Source organism: Meleagris gallopavo, chromosome 7 (assembly GCF_905368555.1).
Source record: "Meleagris gallopavo chromosome 7, MGAL_WU_HG_1.1, whole genome shotgun sequence".
NCBI classification, from domain to species: Eukaryota; Metazoa; Chordata; class Aves; order Galliformes; family Phasianidae; genus Meleagris; species Meleagris gallopavo.
In genome coordinates this window covers 4,482,772-4,507,386 of record NC_139410.1, presented here as the reverse complement: position 1 = coordinate 4,507,386, position 24,615 = coordinate 4,482,772, and the positions used below count along the sequence as shown (strand labels likewise).

Below are 24,615 nucleotides of genomic sequence, written 5' to 3'. Positions count from 1 at the left end.
AGTGTAGACTCCACTGAGCTGCAACAGCTGGGCTGCCTCCAGGGCATGCCTTGCCCAAACACACAATAGTCTCAGATTCCCAAACTTCCAAAGCAAAATGTCACCTCTCCTCCCCATGTCAATTCTCCACCACTAGAGCTACTTTGAAGGTAGCAATAAATACACTAAGAGACACAGACATAGGATGCTCAGAGGCTGAGTGATTTATAAGAAAGTGCTCCTCAAATGCTTGATGCTCATTTGCATCCAGTCAGACAACCACAGTACAGATTATTTTCACAACACTGTGTGTGAGAGAGAGCGCACCAGGACCTGCATATGATAGTGTTTAATCTTCACATCTAAAACCACACAGCATTCCTCAGGGCCTACGGTAAGGAGGCCTGCTGGGGATTTGATATACTGTGAGTGCTGCTCACCTATATTTCGGATGCATTTTTCCAAGGCATTTGCATTTTAGAGTCACTCTGTAACCTACAAGCCAATGCTTGTACAACCACAGGGTAAATAAAGGCCAAAAACAACAATCAGGCTTTTTATGGGACAGTGGAAAGCAAACTACACAGAGTGCTTGGGCAACTTGACTTCTTCCCTGGAGAACAGCGATGTCAGGAGGGTTTCTAACAGGCTGAACATAAGCTGAAGGCAGTGCAGAGCTGCCATCACCTCCAGGGATCTGCTTCTCCCCCCAGCAGCCCTCCTGGTGTGCAAGGGGGATGGAGATGCTCAGGGCTCCGAGGAATGCCTTGTATGTCTCACTGCCACTTGCTGGAGGACGCTGACATCGTCTGGGACAGAATTAGAAAACCTTGAGCGGGAGGGCAACCAGGCACAAGTGCTAAGTCAGCCTGAGGCTATATGTGGCACACCAGTTGCTGCCTCCCTTCCCTCCCAGCTCAGGGTGCATGTACACACACTTCCCCCAGCCTTTCTCAAGCATTTCCCATGCAGGTAAAGGGCAAACGTGCTCTCTCGGCCCTCCCGTAAGCAAATACACTGCGTTAGACTTGTGTTTTCAGACAATCATTCCCTTGCCTGCTCCTCTGAAATCATTTGACTTCAGCCTGCACTACTGATACCCTGTCTGCGTTCTGCCTATGTGTGCCTCTCACCACACTTGGAGGAGCCAAAAGGTGAATCCTTCCTCCTTAAGCACACCCACTGTCTCCCTCAGGCTGGCAGAGCCCTTCACTTGTGCCCATAACCCAGCCTTGGTGTTAGTCAGACACTTAACCTCCCACCAGCTGTAAATCCAGCACCGAGGAGTGGTCATGCTCCTGCCTATCCAAGAACAGGGGAACCTTTTGTCTTAAAGAGCTTTTGGGAAGACTCGCTCCTGTTTCTGAGCCTTAGACAAAAGCTAACAGAAACGCACAGCTACATCTCTATACAAACAAACTCACAGAGGACCTCATCTGACCAAGACAACCCCAAACATGCTGACCTAACCATTTATTGTGCAGTTCTTCCACAGAAACTTGTGTCCCGTAGGTGCCATCGCCTTGGAACCAGCTCTGCTTCCCTGTATCAAAAGTGTCTCACACTGACAAAGCCAAATCACTGATAGAATAATTAGGTGCTTTAGAATAATTAGGTTCCACACAGTCAGCATTGCTGCCTGAAGAGAACATCTTGATAATTTGCTGGCAGCAGATCTCTGGTTTGTTACCTTAAACCTGCAGTGAAACATGGGAGAATCAAAGCAGACAAGTGGGCTGGCCAAGGCAGTGATCACCTGTTAAAGAGAGCCCAAGAGCCTCTGCAGCATCTTGATGGGGAAGAACGCATGGTGAAATGGAATATTTATTCCCTCAAATTCATTATGAATTTCAGTAGCTCCAATAGCTGCCTAACAGCCCATTCGCCTTCTGCATCTGGTTACATGCCTGTCCCCAAGCAGTCTCCCCCTGGCAAAGAGTTCCACAACCTCGCTGGTGCAGGAGAAAACATGGGTCCAGTGTGTTAGTTCTGAATTCCCTTGTTTGGTTTCAGCAGGGTTCTCCCTGGACCCCCCTGTAGTTCCTGTGGCTTTGGGTAATGGGATCACCTCCCACTTAGTGATGGAATAAAATAAGTGATCGTACCTGGGCACAGCTTCAAAGTGTTGCAATGCTTTTCAAAGCTCCATGCTTGCCAAATGGTACATGTATGATTATGGCTTTTCCTGCTGACATTGCAGCCCCCCAACCTTCGCTGAAGGAATGCAGCAAATACTCAATTGCAACAGGTGTCAGACAGGAGTTTATCACAGGAAAAAAAGAACATGCCAGACAGCTGAAATGATAAACAATAACAGGGTATGGGACAGCAAAATGAGACCAAACTAATTGCATTTTCGGGTATTTTAGACAATAAAAGACAAAAGGCTCAAAGGGAGCATCCAACAGCTCTGTAGCTTGCTCACTGCCCCAACAAATGGGAGATCCAGCATCCTATTCTGGTGCTGGAATTTAAGCCAGCACCTCCCTCCTCCAAAAGGAGTACCGGCTTCCTGAGCTATATACAATCCTCTGTATATAGAGCCAACCCTTGTTGAGACTAGATCAAAAAGGCAGAGACTTAAAAGGAATTGCAGAGGGATCACAGACCTTCCACTCTGGTGCTGCAATCAGTATCCATCTCTGTGACCCTAGCCTGGAAAAACAACATATTTCATTTCAAAAGTGTCAGGATGAATCAACGCTCCGAGGGGAAAACAAAAACACACACACCTCCGTTTATTAAATCAACTGAATCTGGCTCAAATGCATAAAGCTTTGTGTTGGCCAATACTGTATCTTTATCAAGCTTTTCCAAAACCAGGCAAGCATCAAGCAAGTAGACCAAAGGCCGTGTTTCCATGAGCGATAGGATTAACAGAGCAGCGCAGCCAACAAAAGGCTTCTCATTTGCTAGATTTTTGGGGCCTGATGAAACCTGAAGCCCCCTTCCCACTCACGATGCCTCTCCCCTTCTGCAGGATTCACCCCCAGGAAGAAGGCAACCCCACACTCCCCAAGAGCTGCACACCCGACAGGGCAGATGCCAGCAATATCTCACATCCTCAGCTGCTGCTGCTTGCCCTTAGAAGTGGATCTGGGCAAAACCCAACAGGCGTGAGCCTGGGGGTTTGCTCAAGTGCTCGTGCTCACAGGAAGAGGCTGCTAACAGCAGAGAGGAGCCATCCTGCTGCAGCAGCTGGCCCCAGAGCACAGGGACACATCTCCACGCTTTGCTCCCAGGGGACAGGCAGGCACACAGCCCACACACTCCCAGGGATGTCCTGGGGCACATCCAAGCTTGCTGGGCAGATAAACCCACAGCCTCCTATCCCAAAGGCAGAAATGTTAGGTTAGGGATTTGAATCCTGTCACAGGTGAAATAAGGACCTGCCATCTCCTGCCTTCTTCGCACTTACCCTCTCACTTGATCAGTACACTATTATTTTGTGGCAGCTACTTAGAAAACTTCCTTTTCTGGTGACTTGATGTCCCAGAACATTTGCCTGCTTAGGCCACACTGTGCAGAATCCGCATTAAATTCATGTTTCATTTTTAGAAACCTGCCTTCTTCATTTTAAAATACATTTAATGGTGGCTTTTGGGCTTATTTCATTGCAAACCTCAGGCTACTGCAGAAATTACTGGATTGTCACTGATTCTTCCTTGCGAATACTTATAATGCTCATCTAGTAGACACGTACACACACACATACACAAAACCAAACAGATTTCCTACCAAGGTAGATCTCCAGAATTCATTTCTGGTGGTGGACTTTGCCAAAGGTTGGTTTGAGCAACATAAGAGATCGGCACCATACATCAAAGGCATCTAGGCTCTGAACGCTGCACAGCACAGTTCATGTGACAGAAATAACTGCCCCATCAAAGGCCTTGCACTTGCTAGCACAGAGCTCCTGGAGGCTGGAGAATGAATGGGAAAGGGAAAGGCAGACAGCAACCTTGGGTTTCTCTGCAGAAGATCTTAATCATACACACCAGGGGAAACTAACAGGTTCAAAAGAGTTAGAGAAGCTGATTTGTTGTGCTGAAAAGAGTCTGATGAAAACAGAAGAGCTCCTGCTCAAAGCTGTCTCCCAGTGAGACCGAGCACAGAGAGCATGGAGAACCATCCAGAGGTGGAGGGGTAGAAGGATAAACAAGAGAAAAAGGATGGGCAGTCAGACAAGAAGAGAGCAGAAATCTCCGGTATCTGATGACTGGTTTCTGATCATAACTACTTTCTAATGAGGAAACCTTCTGTGGGGGAAAATATCATCCAGCTGACCTCCAGTCATCAGGAGCTCAGCTTATTCAAAGGAAACGAAAAAAGATCAAAGGAAAAAATTAAGCAGTGTCTTAAATGTGATAGAAAGGAATCATGAGAGCAGCTGAGAAACGCTCAGGGTCCGGACAGGCGCCTTGGCTCAAGGTACTGCAGCGTTTTCCTTATTTGTCTGCTTTATTTTTAAACACCCAGAGCCTTTGCTCGATCAACACTTTCCTGTAAATGAAGGAAGCAGAGGAGTGCAAGACTCTGGGGAGAGAGGCAAACAAGGTTGGAAATTGATGATCTTCCCAGCCATGAAAGTCAAAATGCCTGCTTGAAACCAAACCCTCCTGGAGCACTACACAGGCATGGGGCAGAAGAGGAGGGAAGAAAAGGAGATTTATTACTTCAGCAGAGTTGAAATTCTGATGAGAAAAAAGAACCGTTCAATCCATGCCCGAATGTTAACAGCAGATCTGAAAGTGGATTTGTCACATTTCCCCTTTACTTTTCACAAAATTAAAAAAAAAAAAAAAAAAAAAAAAAAAAAGCAGAGGAGGTTGCTGGGGTTTTTAAAGGGGGGGAAAAAGCCTCCGAAGTCCCTTGATCTTCTGAAGCCCTGAACTCTTATATTCCATTTATAGCCCGAGCTGGAATGACACCCCCCTCGATTAGGGACTGTCCAATCCAGCTGCATGTGTCAGGATTGTACAAGGCACTAAGTGAAATATATATATGCCCTTATAGAGTTTAGCACACTGGGTCCACCTCCAGGGCACGGGCTGTAGCTCATTCCGACCACCGCTTCTCTCCCAGGAATCGTTTTCAGGGGGGTCTTCAGGTTTTTTGGGGGAGCCACCTTCACTCTCAAGTTTAAGCAACACAAAATGGCACCTAAGAAGGACGTTAAGAAACCAGCAGCAGCAGCAGCACCAGCACCCGCACCCGCGCCAGCACCTGCACCAGCGCCCGCTAAACCCAAAGAGCCAGCAATCGATCTCAAGAGCATCAAGGTAATGGATGAACGCGTGCTGATCGCTGAGCCCAAGCACTCCCAAGAGGGAAAATTAGCAGAGTTCTTGCTGAAACCTGCAGTGAAATGTTGTGTGTGTTTGGCTCCCGTCTGGGGACTGCAGTGTAATGAATAAGTAACCCCTTATGGGCAGTGGATTTCTTGAGCTGCTGAGCTTTTGGTTGTTTTGGTAGCTTGGAGGGGTGTGAGGCATGGCGCATGATTTAACAGAAGAGTGGAGCTTGGTGACTTCAAGCGTACTGTGGAGGGTTACCCTCATAACTTCTTACCAAACCAGCATCAGCCTGACTTGATTAGTAAAGCTGAATTTACAAGTTCCACTAATAAAAAGAAAAAAAAAAAAAAAGAAACAACCCAAAGAAAACCCACGAAAATTAATCCCCCAAACCCTGAAGTAGGTGCATGAGGACTGGAAAATGTTACTAGAACTTGGAATGAAATGCTTTCCCACAGCATGGTACTAAAAACAGATGTTATTTTGCAATTTCTCCTCAAAGTTCTTCCCAAATTTTTGCAACCACTCAACGACCCGTTGGGCATGTGTTTTAAGATCACCACTGCTTGTCTTTAAAAGCAGCAGAGATGAAAAAGATTTGGCAAATTCACCTATTTTCATTTTCTCTGTAAAATGAACACTGAAAAACACGATGAGCTAGAAAGCCATGAATGGAAGTGCTTCCAGTTATTTCCTCTCACCTTTTCATAATTGCTCAAAATTCACAATTTGCTGCAAATTGAGAGTAAGCAAGAGGAAAAGGCTTCCAGAGGTTTCCCTCTGACTGCATGCCCATTGGAACTTATTCTGAATTTAGACTTTGCATGCCATCCAGCATCACCGATCCTTGCCGTAACCCTCTGAAAAGAATCCCCCAAGCACTCCTCAAAGGGAAATCTCTATTTAGGAAAGAGTAGGGGGAGGTTAAGCAGTTAAAGAGATGAAGGGACAGACCTATTTCTCTGGGCATGACTATAAATAGTTGTTCTCCACCTACCTGACGAGCTGATTGGTCCTGGGACCAATTTGCTGATAAGGAATCATGCCTACTATGAAGAAAAGAAGGAGTACAAGGACTCCTAATAGGAGCTACTCATTTTAATCTCATGATGAATTCTGTTTAAGGTATCTTAATACATGCAGTCTGTCATCAATATAGTCCCAGGATTATGACCCACTTAGTGAAATTCCTCAAGTTGTCTTTGATTTTCACCACTGGTAGCCAGCATTCTGCTGGAACAGCACATAGCTCCTTATAAGATTGCAGCTGAACTCACTAGCAAAGCAAAACAAGAGCAAGAGGGGGGAAGAAAAAAAAAATTGAAATATTTAAAAGAATCTTAGTGAAAGCTACACAAAAGCCTACTGTTTTTGAGAATACCATCTAAAAATTAGATTAGACTTCACATTTTGCTCATCTCAGAGATGAAGGGGAACACAAGCTAGATTGCCTATGAAATAATTTAATATGATTTGATAGCTCTCTATGTCCAGTTCATTAGGAGAAAATAGAATTTTCAACTTCAGTGATCTCAGCTAATCTATCTTAACATAAATAGACTTAATAGTGTATTACCAGCTAAAAAAATAGCAAGCTGCAGTCTAAGGCAATCCAACCCACTCTTCTGCACAGACAGCTCTCCTCTACAGCAAGGGGTATATGCCAATAGCAAAAAGAGAATGCTCTAGGTTTTATCAGATCCAATATGACAAAAAAGAGTCTTCGTAAATTCTTTTTTTCTGAAAGATCAGACAACGTTATTCCTCTTTGAAGTATGGGAAAACCTGGGCTAGCAGAACTACTTCCTTAACACTCATGGCAGCACACAAGCATTACTATTCCTGTTTGCAAATGAGTAAAGCTTTGAGCAGCATGATGGAGGATGCAGGTCTGCCCTGCAGTGTGGCTGGCACAGTCTCCGTCCCATCACAGCCTTAGCAGGCCAGGAAGCCTCAGAGGTGCAACACAGCCAGAGAGAGCCCCCCAGCAATGAAGGGCCCACCCAACTGCACAGCGATCACCACAAGGTGATGCAGAAACCCACACTGCTTGTAAAGGAGACAGGTCCCTCCAGTACCAAGCCTTCCCCCCATACCTGGACCTCCACGGCAGTCCAAGGGTTGCTCAGATGGACGTGGCACCTCCAGGGTCAGCTCTTTGAGCACACAACAGGAACAACCACAGCGCTTTTGGCATGGTGTCTTGCAGCAGGACTGGACAACCTCCTGAAGTGCCAGCCAGCCATCCTGGGTTACCCATTTTCACACACTGAGACCTCAGGAAATTAGGGGAAATAGTCTCCTCTTCTAAGCAATTTGACCAGGAGATGCATGTAGATGTATGTAATTGGGTACAGAAATACACATTTTCTGAGTTTTAGCTCAGTCCCTTCTTTTAGCATTAATGAATCCGGAATCCTTCCATTCAACCAGCAAAGGGTCAGCACAGAAAAAGGCACAGCACCATTTCCACCAAAACTTAAGAGCCAGAGAGTACCTAAACCTCAGCTTCTGACCAGGACTCTCTTCTGATCAGCACCCTCTTCTGGAGCTCTTGTGCTGATCTACCACGTGTGGAGTCAAAACCCCCAGCACTTTCATCAAGACTATCAAATGGGCTCCCCTATGTTCGCCAGGGGAATTATCAGTCATCTTGGTGCTTGATGCAAACAAGGGATTCCTGAGATTACCGGGCTGTGGGGCCAGCAACGTTCTGGAGAGTCACCAAGCCAGTAGACACACAGAAAGGCTTCCTTAGTTTTTACATCTAAGCTCCCTCTACTCATTACAGCTGGAGTGGGTAAGGGTAGAGCTGCCAAATCAGGGTTTACATCAGCCAAATAAGCCAAATCTGGTGGTGCACCTCGTTTTCAATGGGCATCAGAAATCATAATGTTCTCCAAAACAAACAAGAGGTTACCCAATATTAGTGGTCATTCTTCTGGGGATATTCCTCCCATCGGATGCCTTGCTTGGTCATTCTTTATGCGGTCTGATTTTGAGCCCCTTGGGATGCACACTTTATAAGCCAAGCTTAAGAAGTCTTAAGCTGGGTTCTTGCAAAGTAGGCACCCAAAATCACCTAGCATCCTCAGAAGTGGCAATGGGCCTTATCATCTTCTCTTGTTACTACTGACCGTTCTTTCCAAATACACTTCAACCCAATTGAAGCAAATGACTTAGTAACGTACTAGCAGCTAGTGTGAGATTTTCTATTTTTGAGCACCATCTATTGACTAAAACCCTGAGTAACAGGAATATCAGACTGCTAAAGACTCAAGTCTCTGAACTCAGCCTTACCCTCAGCTCACCATAGGTTATAGTGCAACCGGGACAGAAAGGAAATCAAGGCAAGCACTGAGAACAGGAGGAATTCATTTTGATGTCAAAGATTAAAGATCTTTTTTTCCCCTACTCAAGAAACAACAACTCTAAATTTGCTTTGCATAAACCTTTCAAGTCTAAATTTATATTTCTCCTTTTCCAAAAGTGTGTCCTGGGACTTAAAGTCAAATACAAAAGTTAAGAATTAAATCACTGACAAGAGAAGAACAGGGTGATGAACACACTGGAATATTACGAGCTGGACTTCAACAGGAACCAACCATGATTTAAAGAATAAATAACCATTTAAGTCATTTTGTTAAGAGACTCCTGGAATTTAGTACTTAAAACTGTAGGAAGGACATTCCTCCAAAAGTTAGCTCACCTGTTTTGTTAACTTTCTTCTCATGTGCATGCCTCAGTGAGAAGCTCTGAGCAGATGAGCAGCACTACTACAAAACATTTACAATGAGAATTTCTCAGGTGTTCGGTTTTGCAACAAAAGGCTGAACTTTAAACTGTTCAAACCAGAAGCAGTTAGACAAGTTTTTTCTCCTGTTTAACTTTGTCCCTACCACTAACATGAAGAGTGTGCTGCTTTTTTTCTACTGGAATTTTGAAGGGCCCTTCCCAGCACATACACCCAGTCCTTGGATCAACACCAGCCTTGCAGCACTGACCACAAGGCTTTGGGATCTGGAGATGCTGAGCTCAGTGCTCTTCTCTGTAGTGATTTGGATGTGTAGCACTCTGATCCAGCGTCACACCAGGTCCTTTACTGGTGTCCTTTACACCTGAGTGTCTTTCCCAAGTACCCATGGTGTAACTGATGCTCCTTTTGCACGGTGGTGTTTTCAAGGAGACTGATTATGCCATACCCTATTGTAGATACACTACCTACATATTTGTGGGGAAAGTAATTCATAATTATCAACTAACAGATACTTGCTAAGGCCTTGTGTAACTGTGATGCATGACAAAGCCTGCTGCGTGGATGCAAGCCTGTGTGATTGTTTTGTTTTTAAATACAGAGCTCTTAAGACTGCAACAAGTATTTCTCCAAATGTCCTTAACTCTTAATATGTTCAGTACTCAAGAAGGTCATCTCTGAACACGCACTGCATTGGATATAACCAGAGAGGTAAACTCACTAAATGCACTGACAGAAAGCTGCTGGGCTGGAGGGCAAGCAGGGCTGCAAATGTCAGCTGAAGTGCTCAGAGAGCAATTGCACCGCAGACAAACTCCTTGTGAAGTGGCAGAATGAGAACAGCAAGGTTAACAGTAGCTTTGCTCATAGCATTAAGGGCTTTCTTAGAAACTGGCAGGTTCCTGGCTAAAATTTTTGGCTCAGGCCTTTAGGTTATGCCTGACCCAACACCAGCGACTCTCCAGATTCTTTGGGATGGATTTACCTACTAGACAAGGTCACTGGTCCTAAGTGCCCTTCAGGTAGGAAGGAGACAAACACCAATAATACTTCACCTTACAAGATGTGAAAGTACCTCCCCGACATCCAGACCAGCTTCCTAAAGTGCTGTTTAGCAAGGAGCCCCTCAGAAATATAATTTGTCCATATATTTTAGGAGACACTGTCTTTAAATGGTTTTTCACGTTAGCAAAGTAATGGCTTCCCCCCCTCCTTTTTTTTTTTTTTTTTTTTTTTTTTAATATTTCAAACAAGATCCATTCTTAGTAATTCACAGGTTTGGCAGCATTGCTTTGGAGGCACTTAAGATAACTTTGGAGGGTCCAAAGAGTGCCAGAATTTGATAGAAACAACGGAGTTCAGAGCAAATAACAGAAAATCCCAAAAGCTCAACTAGAGTAATTTCAAGTGCAAGCAACAGTTGTATGGTAGAGGCTTTCTCCCACCAACAGATTAATTGAAACTATCTAACAGTACTTCTAGCAGTTTACAGCCCCTTAGCACACAGAGAGATCACTACTGATAGCAATAGGATACTTGAGTTTATCTTACATAAGGTAAGAAGAAGGTGACGAATTTAGCCCATGACACATAAAGAAAGAAGCTGACTGTAAGGAGATATGAAACAGCCAAGATGGAAATTTGCCCCTGGTTCCTTGAGGCTTTATTACATCTCACACACATGGCCAAAAAACGCTTTCAGCTGGCTAGTTTGCTACATAGCACTTAAATGTCAAGTAGCAATAGCTCAAATAATGTTAATACTCTACCGCTGCCACTGGGAGGCACGTTAAAACAAGGCATCCCTTGCAGAGCAGCGCGGAGCTCCAGAGCCTCACATTTCCTCGCACATCCCCTCGATTACACACATTCATGCAAAACTAAATGCAGTTAGAAAAGGGACACACTAACAAGCGAGCACAGCCGACTGTCCTTCCCCCTGTGAAGCCAATAAAGCCTGTGCAAAATGCTGTGATCAGCAGCTGCGACACATTTCACACTCAGGCATTTCAGAAAGGGCACATTTAATTAATTGCCAAGGTTTGTCTAAAAGTTTTATCCTAACTGTAAAGTTGCAAACTTTAAAGTAAACAAGGCACAAAGTTAGAAAGAGTGCTTAGAGGGGAAAAAAATTATCACTATAAAATCCATTAAGCTAAAAGATTTAGAACTATTCTTCCAAACCTCACGGCATCTCACATTTCTCTCCCATACATTAGCAGTGTTCATCCTTATTCTTTCTCCTATTATATTTCTTGGCGGTTTCGTTCTCAAAAAAGAGCTCTTTCTCAACAGCTCACCCCCTCGAGGTGTTTCTTTGTCTTATAAAAGATACGAGGCTAAATTTATCAGGCTGCTGATTTTTACTTAAATGAGAAACAGCCTCTGAAATCTGCGGCATCCATCACACCAGCTACTGAACCAGAGTGAGGGTCAGCAGCCTGCTTTATGGAAGGGTTGGAGAGCTGTGTGGTCCCACACTCGATCACGTCTGCTAGAAAATACATGCAGCTGTATTAACCAAGGAGGAAGCATTAGCAGTGAGCAGACACCATATGAACTGCTACAGGCACAACCCCAGCTACATCCACCCAGAAATAAAAGAAATCCCTTGAGATCTGGATGAACAGCTAAATATATAACAAGAATTCTCAGAGACTGTCTGATCTTTCCCTCTCTGATTTTTAGAGACATCTGAGAAGTTCTCAATCTCTTCCACAGAACCAGTACCACGAATTACCTGGTGGCTCCCTAATCCAAACCCAGCTACAACAATTCTCTTCTCTGTAACTCAGCCAAAGAGCGGCAAGCAGATGGAGCAGCTTTAACTCCAAGCAGCACCTTTCCCTGGGGTCTTTCACTCTGCCCAGATACTTGCAAAGAGCACAAAGTGGCTGTCCCTCAGCACAGCTGTACTTACAGTGCCCTCCAGTCCAAATAGGTGGGCACAGCACACAGGTTTGGGTGGATTGGGTCTTCTGCTTATCTGGTGATGAAGAGTTGCACGCAACCCTGTCCACACTACTCTATGTAACTGGGATCTGGTCAGAATGAGTCCCGTTAGCAATTAGAAGAATAGAAAATGGTCACAAACTATATAGTGAAATGCCTCAACCAAAAACAAAACAAAAAAGTCAGAAAAAAGCAGCACTTTTCCTTGCTATAGCTGTCCTCCTCCTGGATAATAACCTTACTGTAAGTACAGGCTGAGCCATGTTTGACAAATCCAGTTCCTACTGGTCTTTACATATGTTGCAGATCCTTCCATTATTTTTACTGGACATTTTGGGGGATGGCATTTGTATTAGTTCTATTTAAAAACTAGGTTTTATTTAAAAATACCCACACCAAACTGAACTCCCTGAAATTTCACCTTCTTCCTAAGGCCCTGAGGCTCATCATATTTAAAACAAGAAGCATTTTAAAGCCCCCAACAAACCCTGTAGGCTTAGAGCTTCTTCTAATGTGCCCATGCTAGATAATTTCTCTTCAGTGAAACAATGTTTAGGGCATATTTATTCAAGAATCAGTGACAAAATGAAGGGTCAATATGGTGCACAAGTATCTCCTCTTGTAAAACCTGAGCCAAAGCCTCATACAATCAAGAGTGCTGTAGTGCCTGCATATATGGATAACCCTCTCAATTTATACTTACTTGATAGCCCATTGAAGCCAGGTGGCTGGCTAATCCAGGTATCAGTTTTCTCTGCTCAAGATAAACGCACCCCAATTATTTTCTTGTTGGCATTTAAAATCTTTTGGAATGGGTTTTGTTGTAGCAAGTAATAGGCTGGATCTGGAATCTAGAAGATATTTGGGAAAATTTTCCTTGAGCAAAATTTCAATTGTGTTTCCAGGGAAACATTTTCCAGCCTCCAACACTGCAGAGCAAGAGACTGAGGACAGGAGGAAAATTCCACAAAAGGCAACACACTACTTTGACCCAGGCAACATTTCAGCTCTGCCAAAGTCTTTGGAGAGCTCCTCTATTAATGCATTGGGACTGATGGCCAAGGTCTATATTAGTTTTCTCACTGCCTGTGCTCCTGCCCCAGCCGGTATTAATTAGGAGATCTGAATTGTGCTAAATCAATGTGGGCTAATTCAGACAAAAACATCAAATCCCTTTTCTGTGTAACCCTATCCTGAATATGTCCCCATTCCCACACGGTAACAGACCACAAGTAGCAGAACAAGCAAAAGTGAAGAACTGGCACCAGAGTATTTTTCAGGCTCAGTATATTTTCCGAGGAATTCCCCCAAAATGCAAATAATCCATTTGGTCAAAATATCTTCAAACTAAGATGACTAGCTCAGAAAATTCTTTGCAGTTGTATCTATAGATTTTAAGAGGGGAAGTAAGAAGTTAAAGTTTCAAATAGCACTAATTATTTTGAGCCATTTTGATTGTTCAGTCTTTCAGAAATATTAATGTTAAGTCTGGTTGGATTTGATCGTTTCCTTTTCAGACTGAAAAAAGCTAGAACAGTTAAGCTTATCTCTAGGTTAACTAAACGAGCTACACCCATCACATTTTATCATTAGAAAAAGAGGAGTGGCAAGTGCGTAGCAAAGGAGAACAGACGTTAGGGAGGACTTGTTTGTAAGAATGGAGTCTCCTGCTGTAGTACAATCTTTCCATCCCAGCTCCATGAACCTTCTCATCCAGTCGGAGTGACAGGGAGGAAGCAAAGTTTGGAGCAGTTTTCCCTCATTCTTTTACCTTTCATTGCATCAGTTTAGTAATGTGAGCCAGGTTTGGGAAGTGTTGCACTATAGGAATAGGTCTTTGCTACTGGAGAAACTGCACAACCTCCCTTCTCCAGCATATCCTGAAACTCTCAGTTGTAATCCCACCAGGACCACCCTGCAGCCCAAAAGCCACTGCTGTCTTTCCCCACCATGACCAGTCTAGTCCCCTTCCAGCACACAAAGCTTGACAGGCATCCTTGCTTCAATCACAGCTCCTTCCACATACCTGCACCACAAAAACCCCTCCATTTCTGACCTCAGCGGCTCCTCCTCTCATCACACCAGTAAGTTCTGAAGTTGGCATGCTAGGGTCCTAACTCAAGCCCTAAAAGGAAGGTGTCCTAAATTCCTCGCTGCCCTGCAAATTACATCTCCTCATCAGCTGCAAACCTAGTAATATAGCTGGGTCCAACATGTGTATAAACTTGTCCTTAGAACCCTTGAAAATTTGGAAAACACGAGCAGTGCAGTGGAAGATCTTAGATCGGACACCACCTCAACAAGCAGGTGAACCTTCTTCCCAGTGCCAACAGCTGGATTGCACCAAAAGGACAAGCAGCACCACTCATCTAATACAGATCTTACACCATCCAAATAAGGGCTTGAGAAAAGCCAGCAAAGGAAGAAGGAGTACTAGTGATTTCAATGGGCTTTGAAACAAATCCAAAGCATGCTATCCAGCTGCACCTAACACACGTCTTGCAAGCCACGTGTAAAACAAGCCAGCTGGGCAAACACATGGCACCTCTTGCCCTCAGCGCTCCTCGATTGCTGACTTCATGGCTTATGGGAGAAATAGGAGCCTTTCCTATCTTGGTAGGCCTGGACAAGGAATATCCAACTCTTGATGGTCCAGACCCAGAAAGTGCTGACATGATCCAAACTTGCTGCTTGCTACTCCCTGTCCCTCTCCAACCTCCTAAAAATAGCAGTCGTAAGATGTCCGTCAAGGCACGGTGCCTCCTGTCACTTTGCCCTAAGAAAGCTAAAGAACTCACCAAGGGGAGGGGCAGCTTCCTTCTGACACCTAATCCAGGCAATGCCGTCAGCGCTGCCAGATAAATAAGGGGAAGAAAGGCCAGGAAAGCAGGACCACTCTCAGAGACCTCTCAGCTAATCCCTCCGGCCCGTCCGCCGCTCTACTTTTCCAACTCTCAATCATGGTGGGTCCAATGCAAAACTAAATGTTAGCAGAGAGCCAGTGTATTTTACAGGAGTAAATTCAGCTTCTTGTTCGAGATAGTTCTGGGGGGAGGACAGGCCAGAAGATGACAGTTTAGGTTTGCTTGATTTTCCTCCGCAATATTTTTAATACAAGAACGTATCGTAGCTCAATACTTTATGAAACAATGTGCTGTCAAAAGCTAACTTAAACACAAGCTTGAAGGGTGTGATTTATTTTCTATGTTAATGTAAAAAAAAAAAAAAAAAAAAAGCTGCTTGTTTTAACTATTACTTCAAATGGTTTATTAAGTGAGTCTGTACTAATGTAGTAAGTGACCTGGTGGTACATAAACAGCCTATTTGTTAGTTAAAAAAATTTAGGTTGTTATTGCTTCTGGCCACAACTTTGGTGTTCACAGGGATGCAGGTTTTTATAAGAATCCTAAAAACAGGCCTGGGGATGCATTTTTACAGGTTGCTAGTTTGGGTTTCTGTGGCCTAATTACATGAGGCAAGACAGATATGAGAACATTCAGCTACCTTGAGCTATTTGCTTTCTCTCAGTGCATTTTCAGCAGTACTACTTCTCCTTTTTTTCTTTCTCTCTTCCCAATTGCAGTCTTTCACAGCTGACCAAATCAATGGTAAGTGAAACAAAAACTAAACTAACGGGGGCAGGAGGGGGGAACATAATGGCTACCAAAAAGCTAAGCGTTCACCAGTCTTAAGAGCTCTTTTGCCATCTGCATCACTTCTGTGCATCTGTCAGGCCACATTTTTTGCTGTCTTGGAAGATACTCATGGATTGAGCTGGATGCTTTAGAAAACGAGCAGGTTCTCCCCCAGCCCCCCCTTCCTAAGCTATTTTTTGTGATTGATTTCCTTCCAACAGATCGAGTTCTCCAAGGAGCAGCAGGATGGTAAGTTGCAAGACAGCTGATGTGTTTTACATGTATGTGAGTTCAGACAGGAGCTACAGTCTTGAAAGTTTAACCTCTACCAAAAGATGAGCTAGGACTTCATTCACCTGGAATAATCCACACCACTCTTGACCTCAGAGTCGCTGTGCTGACTTAAACTAAACAACAACGTGAACTCAGATTTACACGTAATTTATCTGGGTGCTTATATGCCACCTAAGTTGAGAAGTAGATGAGCTGATGTGTGAAGGGGAAATACAGGGGTGCTACCACTTCTACCTGCTGAACATTTTTCAACTGAGCTGGCTGCTCATAAGCATGCTGAAAATGCATTTTTTTTTTTCTTTTTTCTTAAAGCTATGAGGGACATTGCTATTTCAGCAACTGCTATGAGGCAGTTGAAGACAAAAAAAAAAAAGGGGGAGCGAGCTGAAAGGTTTAATTTAGCTGTGCATTTATATGAAGAGAAAACATTTCACTAAAGGCTCACATGTCACTCTTGCTAGGAGATGCTATGGAAGAGGGGGCAGAGAGGCTATTTTATTTTAAATATATTCATGAAGCATGGAAGTGGCTGGCAAATAAGTGACTCATGAACTGTCACAAAATGTAATTAGTCAATGCACTACAGTTCTCAAGCATCTTGCATTATTTACATTTCTTTTGGTGAACTGCTGAGAAGCAGTTCACCCCCATTGAAGCTCTAGAAACCTTAACATGAGCGTTTTAACTACCTTAAAGAAGCATTTGGATTATATTAAATAATGTGGACTTTAACGCTCTCAAAAATGCAGTAGCAAATACAGTAGTCTTCTCACTGTGAAGAACTTATTTAGAATGGAATACACAAGAATTTACTAGAAATCCAGAGGATGAGGAACAACTTGAAGCAGAGGTTAAAAGAGCTCTAAACTTCCCAAATATCAGCTTGTTCTATCTTACACCATCAAAATCAACAGGGAAAAATACTCTGAAGCAAGTAGGGCTGGAACCATTCTTCTTCCTGACATCCAAACACTCAAAATGTTTTCCTTTATGGCCAGGACTCCTCATCACTTCACAATTTTAAAACTTCTACAGAAGTGTAGGGAGTTTAAAGAGAAATGTCATAAATTCAAAACTGGCACATGTAACAAGACTAAAGATTTTTATCAGCTTCCTTCCATATTTCAGACCATCCAACTGCTATCTTGCTGCAGTGACTAAGGTAAACAGAGGAGTAATTAATGTCCACTTGAGAGAAGGAGAATTTCCCTGGAACAGAGCTGACCCACTCTCAGTTGCTATTTCCATCCACGCAAGCGCTGGTTATCGCCCTCCTTACAGAGGGATTTTAGACTTGCTTATTCCAGCAGAGGTATAAACCAGGACTAGCTATAAAAAAAAGTAATCAAAGATATGGCAGTGATGTTCACACCTAAGGCAGAAAAAATTTCTCTGAGCCAGGGAACTGCATTCAGAACCCAACGAACATAAAACTTCATGGGATTTACAAAGCAGGGAAACTCTGAGGGCTTTTCTAATAACAAAGTGGCATTGTTTTATACTTTGCTCTGGCTAAATGTCAGGAACGCACCAGATGAAAGATCTGATCACATAGTATAAATCAGCACAACTCTATCGACCTCAGCTGCAAGAGCAGAAGCTGGTATATTGTAAGGGGAAGCTCCACACAGGTCCAGAAGGCCTTGATTTCATAGTCTGCAATAAAAGCTGTAAGGGGAGAGGCTAATAGTAAAGGGTTATAGGTCTCACACATCAAACAGTAAGAAGATTAGTTTCAGATGTATTAGATTACAGCCTAGCAGGTTGTACATCCTGTATCAGCAGTTTTGCTGGATGCCAGAATCTCCTCCAGTAACGTGGTTTATGGATGGCTAAAGCAAGAGCCCAAGCACCTCTGTGCCATATGTTCCCAGCACAAGATGAATGAGGACATGACTTGGTGTGGTTTCTTACTCCTAAATCCGCCCTGAGGCACAGAGGACATTCCACCTACATATACTGTGAGACAAAGCACTCTCCAGCTGCTGGAAGAGCATCACAGCCAAGGGAAGGGCACACACTTGGTTTTGACTTGGAGTCAAAACAGCACCATCAGGCACTGCAGTTCAGCAGAGATAACAGCACAGACCAAGATGCTCCAGACATACGAGGTTCAAAGATGGCCTTTCAGCTAAGCCTTTGGCCTTTTTTTTTTTTTTTAAAAGATCTTTGTTTATTGCAACAGTAGTCTAAAAAGTTTGAAGAATTTTTAAGATGATTAACATGGAGCTTAGCAGATAGACAATGTGATAGGCAACTGCCCGCACTGATTTTTATTAGAAATGTCAGTACACCAAAGTACTTGGGTCAGCAGCAAGGGCACAATAAACAAATGTTGATAACCTGGCATCACGAAAAGAAACAAAGTCTTGAAGTTGTACACACTGGGAACGCACCATAATAAAGAACCACACAAGCATTGCCCAGACATTCACACTTCTATAAGAAGTGCATACAGACTACAAACGGCAGACAAAGGAGGGAATTAGTTATTCTATGGTTCTACTTGTGATTCTTAATAATTCAGTTCTTCCTTTGCAGCTGTCTGAAAGGAGGTTGTGGTGAGATGGGGGGTGATTGGCCTCTTTTCCCAGGTAGCTAGTGATAGGACAAGAAACCTTTAATTGTGCCAGAGGAGATTCAGGTTGGATATAAGGAGAAATTTCTTCTCAGTGTGGTCAGTCACTGGAACAGGCCGCCCAGGAAGGTGGTGGAGTCTCCTTCTGCAGAGGGTTCAAGAAATGCGGAGATGTGGACCTGAGCAGGCATGGTGGGGATGGGTTGATGGTTCAACTAGATGTTCTTAATGGTCTTTTCCAACCTTAATGATTCTATGATTATGAACACAGGTGGAAGTGTCATTGTAGGGCAGCTTTAAGGCAGAGCAGAAGTAGGAGCATTTTAACTCTACCTTCAAGTTGGCTGTTAGTAGCATGTAGTTAAGATGCTGAAATTGCAAGCAAAACCCACAGAAGCAGGCAGATGTTTTGTGCAGCTAGGTACTGTGGCAGAAGAGTCTTTGGATGAGATAGAGTACAGCGGATTATTCAGTAATCTTCTGCTGCTATGTCACGTAAAGAAACTTGTTCTTGAATGGTAAGGGCTGTAGAAAGCTTATTTCACTCTGTGTTTGAAATAACTGCAAGGTCAGTTGCAAAAATACCGGCGGCTTTTAGAGTCAGGAAAGCTACAAATCGTAGTTGTAAAGTTTAAAAATAGTAAAACTCAAATGTCGGAGAGGAGGAGTTTTTCTTGGGACTGTAGGCCAAAGATTCCCCTGCTAACTCCCCTGGAGTCGTTGGAACAGTACCAGGAGACAACAGGCTCACAGCTTTGTCAATACTGGTCAAAGTGTAGCCGCCTGCCTCAATCTAATGATTGATCTTCCCTTGCAGACTTCAAGGAGGCCTTCCTCCTCTTTGACAAGACTGGTGATGCCAAGATTACCCTGAGCCAGGTCGGTGACATCGTTCGGGCACTGGGACAGAACCCCACAAATGCTGAGATGAACAAGATCCTGGGCAACCCCAGCAAAGAGGGTAAGAACCCTGCTATCTCTCCTGGGCCCTTTTTCAAGCTGGGGAACAAATTAGGAAACATCAGTACTCCCAGTAGGAGGGAGATTGCTTCCCTAGGGAAACAAGGCGGGCTTTCCAGAAGCAATAAGGGGAATTTTGTAAGTTTCTTTTGAAGAGGATGGGGGCAGCAGGAAGTACAGTGTTCAGAAAAAGGAAAACCTTATCCCTAGGCTATGGAGTAGTCTCTGCAAAGATCACTTCGTTGTCAGCTTGGAGCAACACGCACTTCTTACTGCTCACAGTCTCTTTGTGACCCGGACTCTTCAGCAAGAGGCTATTTCTAGCAGCAGTTCTTTTGCATTACCTGAGACATACCCCAAGAGTAGAAACCCAACTGTGTATTTCAGCTGAACAGGATGGCCTTTTTAAAACTGCTACAAACCTAGACACGCACAGCACACATTGGCAAATTATTACTGGTAATTTACTAACTGTCACTTGAAATTTCCTTTCCTCTTCTGTAGAGATAAAAAGTGGCAAATTTTGTGATAACCTCCTTTTAACAAGGACTTGACTCCAGGACACCCCCAATTTCATTCAAATAGTACATACTAGAATAGGCTAAACAATATCCAAACCCTCAGGCCTGGAAAGAGAGGCTCTAAAGAACAGTTTATAAGTCGTAAGTTAAGCATTAGCATCAGTGGGAAGTGCTAAACAAAAGACTAACACTGAGCTGAGACAGTGCTCTAAGTGACTGTACCAATAACTGAACAACATCTTTAGTGAAAAAGATGGGTAGTAAAATAGTTTCTGCAACAACTATCTATTCAAAACTATCTTATATTTACGCCTATTATATTCCATCCTCGCCCAGATGAAAGCTGCTCCTTGAAAGGATTTAAATAAAAAAAATAAAAAAGCCTTCTGGCAGCCTTGCCATCTGGGGAAGGCCTCACTGAAGACCTCAGCTTCTGGCTCCCGAAAACAAATGGGCAGGATGCACTAAGCTTGTAGGGCCTTAAACCTCCAGAATGAGTATGTTGAATAACAAATTTGGATACCACCTCCACTGGGCATCCTATTTTTAGTTTGTTTATACTTTTGCCAAGTCACATCTAAGAGAACCTGATGAGGCAGTAACATAATGTTGAAAAACCCAAGGGCTTTAAGTCCCAGAATCTCACTCGTCTTGCCCTAAACCCTAAGCAGTAGGAAAGGAGTTCCGTTTCACTGTATTCTGTAGCTCCTCCATTGCCAAAATCTTTTCAAAGATCAACTCACGTAGCACACTTCATTTCTGAAGGAAATACACTACACACAAGTACTGTATAAAACCATGGGAAAAGTGGAGTAGAGAGAAGATGTGAAAATTCAGATGGATTCAAAAACTCCCATGATAAGAGAATCCCAATTCTGCAGAGCATCTAAAACCTGTGGCGAAAGGGGCATGCAAGTGAGGCGGGAGGCTTTCCCAAATTTCAGTGGGAATATCTCAGGTGAACATTCGAGTGTCTAGCAGCACTGCAACTGATGCTTTCTTTTCAGAGATGAATGCCAAGAAAATTACCTTTGAAGAGTTCCTGCCCATGCTGCAAGCAGCTGCTAACAACAAGGATCAGGGTACCTATGAAGACTTTGTTGAAGGTCTGCGTGTTTTTGACAAGGAAGGCAACGGCACAGTCATGGGGGCTGAACTCCGCCATGTACTGGCCACACTGGGTAAGGGGTTGTCACATCTGTGAACACAAACAATTGCTGCTGTTTGAAGGCATGAGAGAGGGAGGAAGAACGTTTTAACTAGCTTAGAGAGATAGGAGGATGCTAGCCAAGACTCTGGGAAAACTGATGTAAAGCAACAGAAAGATCAAAAGAAAAAGTTATACTTCTAAACTCAAATTAGGTACTAAAATGGTCCACTGAGAGACAGAGAGAAAAGGCTGAAAACTCTAGTGACCTAAAGCACACAGATAAAGGATTTGTTGCATAGTTCTTCACTCTATAAGTGACTAGGAGCCCTATGTCTACATGCACATGCAGAACTTGTAAAGGAAGTTAAAATGCATAAATCTTAGCTCAGCAGCAGATGATCTTGTTATTGCCTCAGAAAAGAAAGAAAACATTAGGAAAAGCTGCAGGATTTCGCCTCAGCTGCGTGTCTGCTTAAGAACTAACCAGGCTGCCTCCATTCTCCAGGTGAGAAGATGACAGAAGAGGAAGTAGAGGAACTGATGAAAGGTCAGGAAGACTCCAACGGCTGCATCAACTACGAGGGTACGTGTGGGAGTTCAACACCCTCTCATCCTACCTTTCGTCCCTGAGTTTCATTGCAGTTGGCTCTTAACTTCTCTGGCAAATTGGGTGGACAAAGCTATAGCTGAGTTACATTGAAGGGTTTATGCATGGAAATGATGTGCCTAGCCAGCAGTCACATCACAGGAAAGGCTAGGTTCAGCCACAGCAGAGAAGGCTACCATTGTTAGCCCTGGGTCTCTAGACTCTGACATTCTGTAGAAAAGCTGCCATAATTGGAAGTAAACTAGCCCTCAGCTAATGCTTGGGCAAAGTGTTCCATTTGACATTTAGTCACATCACACCCAAGCAGGAAGAGAATTGAGTTTGAACAGTATTAAACACTTCAAACTTCCTATCACATTACTAAGTTAAATCTGATCAGAAGAGTGCCTTTTCAACACCATCAGCTCCTCAACAACTCTTGCTTTTGAAGGTGTCTCCTGAAGTAATATTTGCTGCTCCTTCTAACTATCACATCTGTATTTTTCCACAGCATTTGTAAAGCACATCATGTCTGTCTAAGCGGACATCCCCAGATAACAAATGGTACGTTCCCATTTGCATGCTTAACCTTGTCTCTTTGCTATGCTGAAAGGCTTCTTCTTGCCCATGGCCAGACATAGGTTATGAAATCAACATGACACTGTCTCACCAATGATAAAATTATACTGCTGTCCAAGAGAGAAAAAACACAGGAAAGCAGATCCCTGGGTCTTATTCCCAGCTCTACAACTGGTCAGAAACTCAGGTGGCATTTAGTGAAATGAAGTGATTATCTTTAGAAAGTATTCTAACAGTCATGGTCAATAGCCAAAAGAGGGCTCAGATTTAATAGTATTTCTACAAGCAGAGGGGGAAAAAAAAGCAATAAAAGAAACAACACAACCCACAACCTTGATATGCTTCTGTTTTGTCAGCAGAAAAGCTTAACACATCTCTTTAAAATGCAACAAGATACTGTGGGTATGCGGGCTCCTTTGACCTATGTTATGCTATGTTGGGAGAGACAATTCCAACTCACATACAACTCAACAGACATCTCAAAAGCAAAATTAAGGGCTCCATTTGTCATTTTGCAGTGTTTCTTCAGCCAAAGGTGATTTCTAATTGTACTTTCCCATTCCTTCCTAGAACAAGCTGAGAAGACCAGATGGCTCCTGAGATCTGCCTGAGTGAAATTCTTGCTCTGGCAATTATCATCAACATGGAAATTGCATAGGACTGGACAATATGCCTCCAAACCCTCTACTTTTTTTTTCTTATTTTTACCAGTGCATCCATAGGCGTTGCCTCTGGGTCACTTCCAAAAACTGAACTTTCACCAAGGAGAGTTAGATGGAAAAAAAACTGCTACCACCCAGCATTCATCCATCCCAGGCATCTCTTTCCATGTTGTTTCCCATGAAAGAATGTAAACCTTTGGAAAAATAAAGCATCAATAAATCCCTGTTGTCACTTTGAGGCTATAAAGTCTTTTTTAACCCCTCTAAACCTATTCAAACCTACTTAAACAAGCACTTAATTTATTTCTGTATGTTGTACTTCACAAAATAAAGTTTTATTTGAAAAAATATATATTTGAACATCTTCAAGAGGTCACTACTTAATATGGATGAAAAGTGCTTTATTGGGGGACTGGGAGGAGGAACGGTCAAGAAGCTGGCACAGAGATCAGCACCAACATGCTTTTGGGATGAAGGCCACCTGGAGCTGGTACCAGAACAGCCCCCAGGGTAGCACCTACCCCAGTGCACAGGCAGACCCAGCCTCAGGGAGCCACGCTGAGCCGCTCTTCGTGGCAAAGACTCCTTAGTACTACAACAGTAGACCCATAGCACAATTAGGAAGGGATCCCCTCAACCAGCTGTATTTAGAGTTTCATGGACAACTAGAACAAGTGATCAGGAATTAGACACACACAAAGGCTCTGTATGGGAGGGAACCAACGTTGTGGCTGCCGTTCCCTGGGCCACGTGGAGAGCAGTCCAATGTCCATGGAGTAACCAGCTCCCAGGGCTGAACTGTCACCTGCACATCCCTGCCCTTAAATGTAGCTCCTTCCTTGCTCCTTTCCTTAAGCGTTTGTGAAACTGCTTTAGCCCCTATCTGAGGGTCAGTTTGTTCTATTAAAATCTGACTTAGCCTTATTAAGTTACAGCGCACAACAGCGCCATCATTCAAACACCAACAGGTGCACTGGGGCAGCTGGCATGAGAATAAGCCACAGCACAGCCAGCGGAGCAGCAGCTGCCTCTTTTGCAAGGCTTCCCCCCAAAAATCTACTGTACACTGACAGACAGGGCCAAGCAAGTCTTACAGTTATGCCCTGCCCAGAGACCCATGCCAGGAGGTAGCTTACAGGTGCTTGCTTCATGCGTGGTGGGGAAAAAAGGCTTTGATACAAGGGAAATGGGAGGTAGTAGCTTAACTTTGTCCTAAGAAGGCAAGGGAGAAAAAATTCAAGAGGCATGAACCAAGTTATTTATAGGGTCTCAGCCTAGAGGATGTATCTCAAAGGACTGCTAGACACCCTATTGCTTCTCACCATATTGCACATACATGCTCCGTGTGGTTTCTCTTTCCAAGAAAACCATGGATCTCAGTTGCTGGGAAAGCAAACAAACAAAAACCAAAACAACGTTTCTCCACATACACTGTCAGTCTCATTTTGACACTTCTTCACCACACGACATCTATGTGCAGTCACGTAACCAGCCCAGGGATGGAAACAGCCTGAAAGACCAATGTTTCCATCCTTCTTCTCTAAAAAAATCACAGCTTTGGTTAACATGTAAGCTTAAGTCCAATGCCATACTACCAACAGAATGGGAGACAGCTTCTGCGCAGAAATAGGCAGGTTTAAGCCACCCATTGTTAAAAACCCACATACA

At 43.7% G+C, this 24,615-nt stretch overlaps 1 protein-coding gene across 1 annotated transcript; it reads left to right on the top strand.

Annotated features, from left to right (window-relative positions):
- Positions 1 to 5,115: 5,115 nt before the first annotated feature.
- MYL1 (myosin light chain 1) lies at positions 5,116 to 23,183 on the top strand. Its single transcript, NM_001303193.1, is given in 7 exon segments — positions 5,116 to 5,261; positions 15,839 to 15,866; positions 19,307 to 19,450; positions 20,978 to 21,151; positions 21,626 to 21,703; positions 22,218 to 22,270; positions 22,856 to 23,183. Coding segments are annotated over 6 exon segments (579 nt in total). The 5' UTR covers positions 5,116 to 5,135; the 3' UTR covers positions 22,247 to 22,270; positions 22,856 to 23,183.
- Positions 23,184 to 24,615: the final 1,432 nt, after the last annotated feature.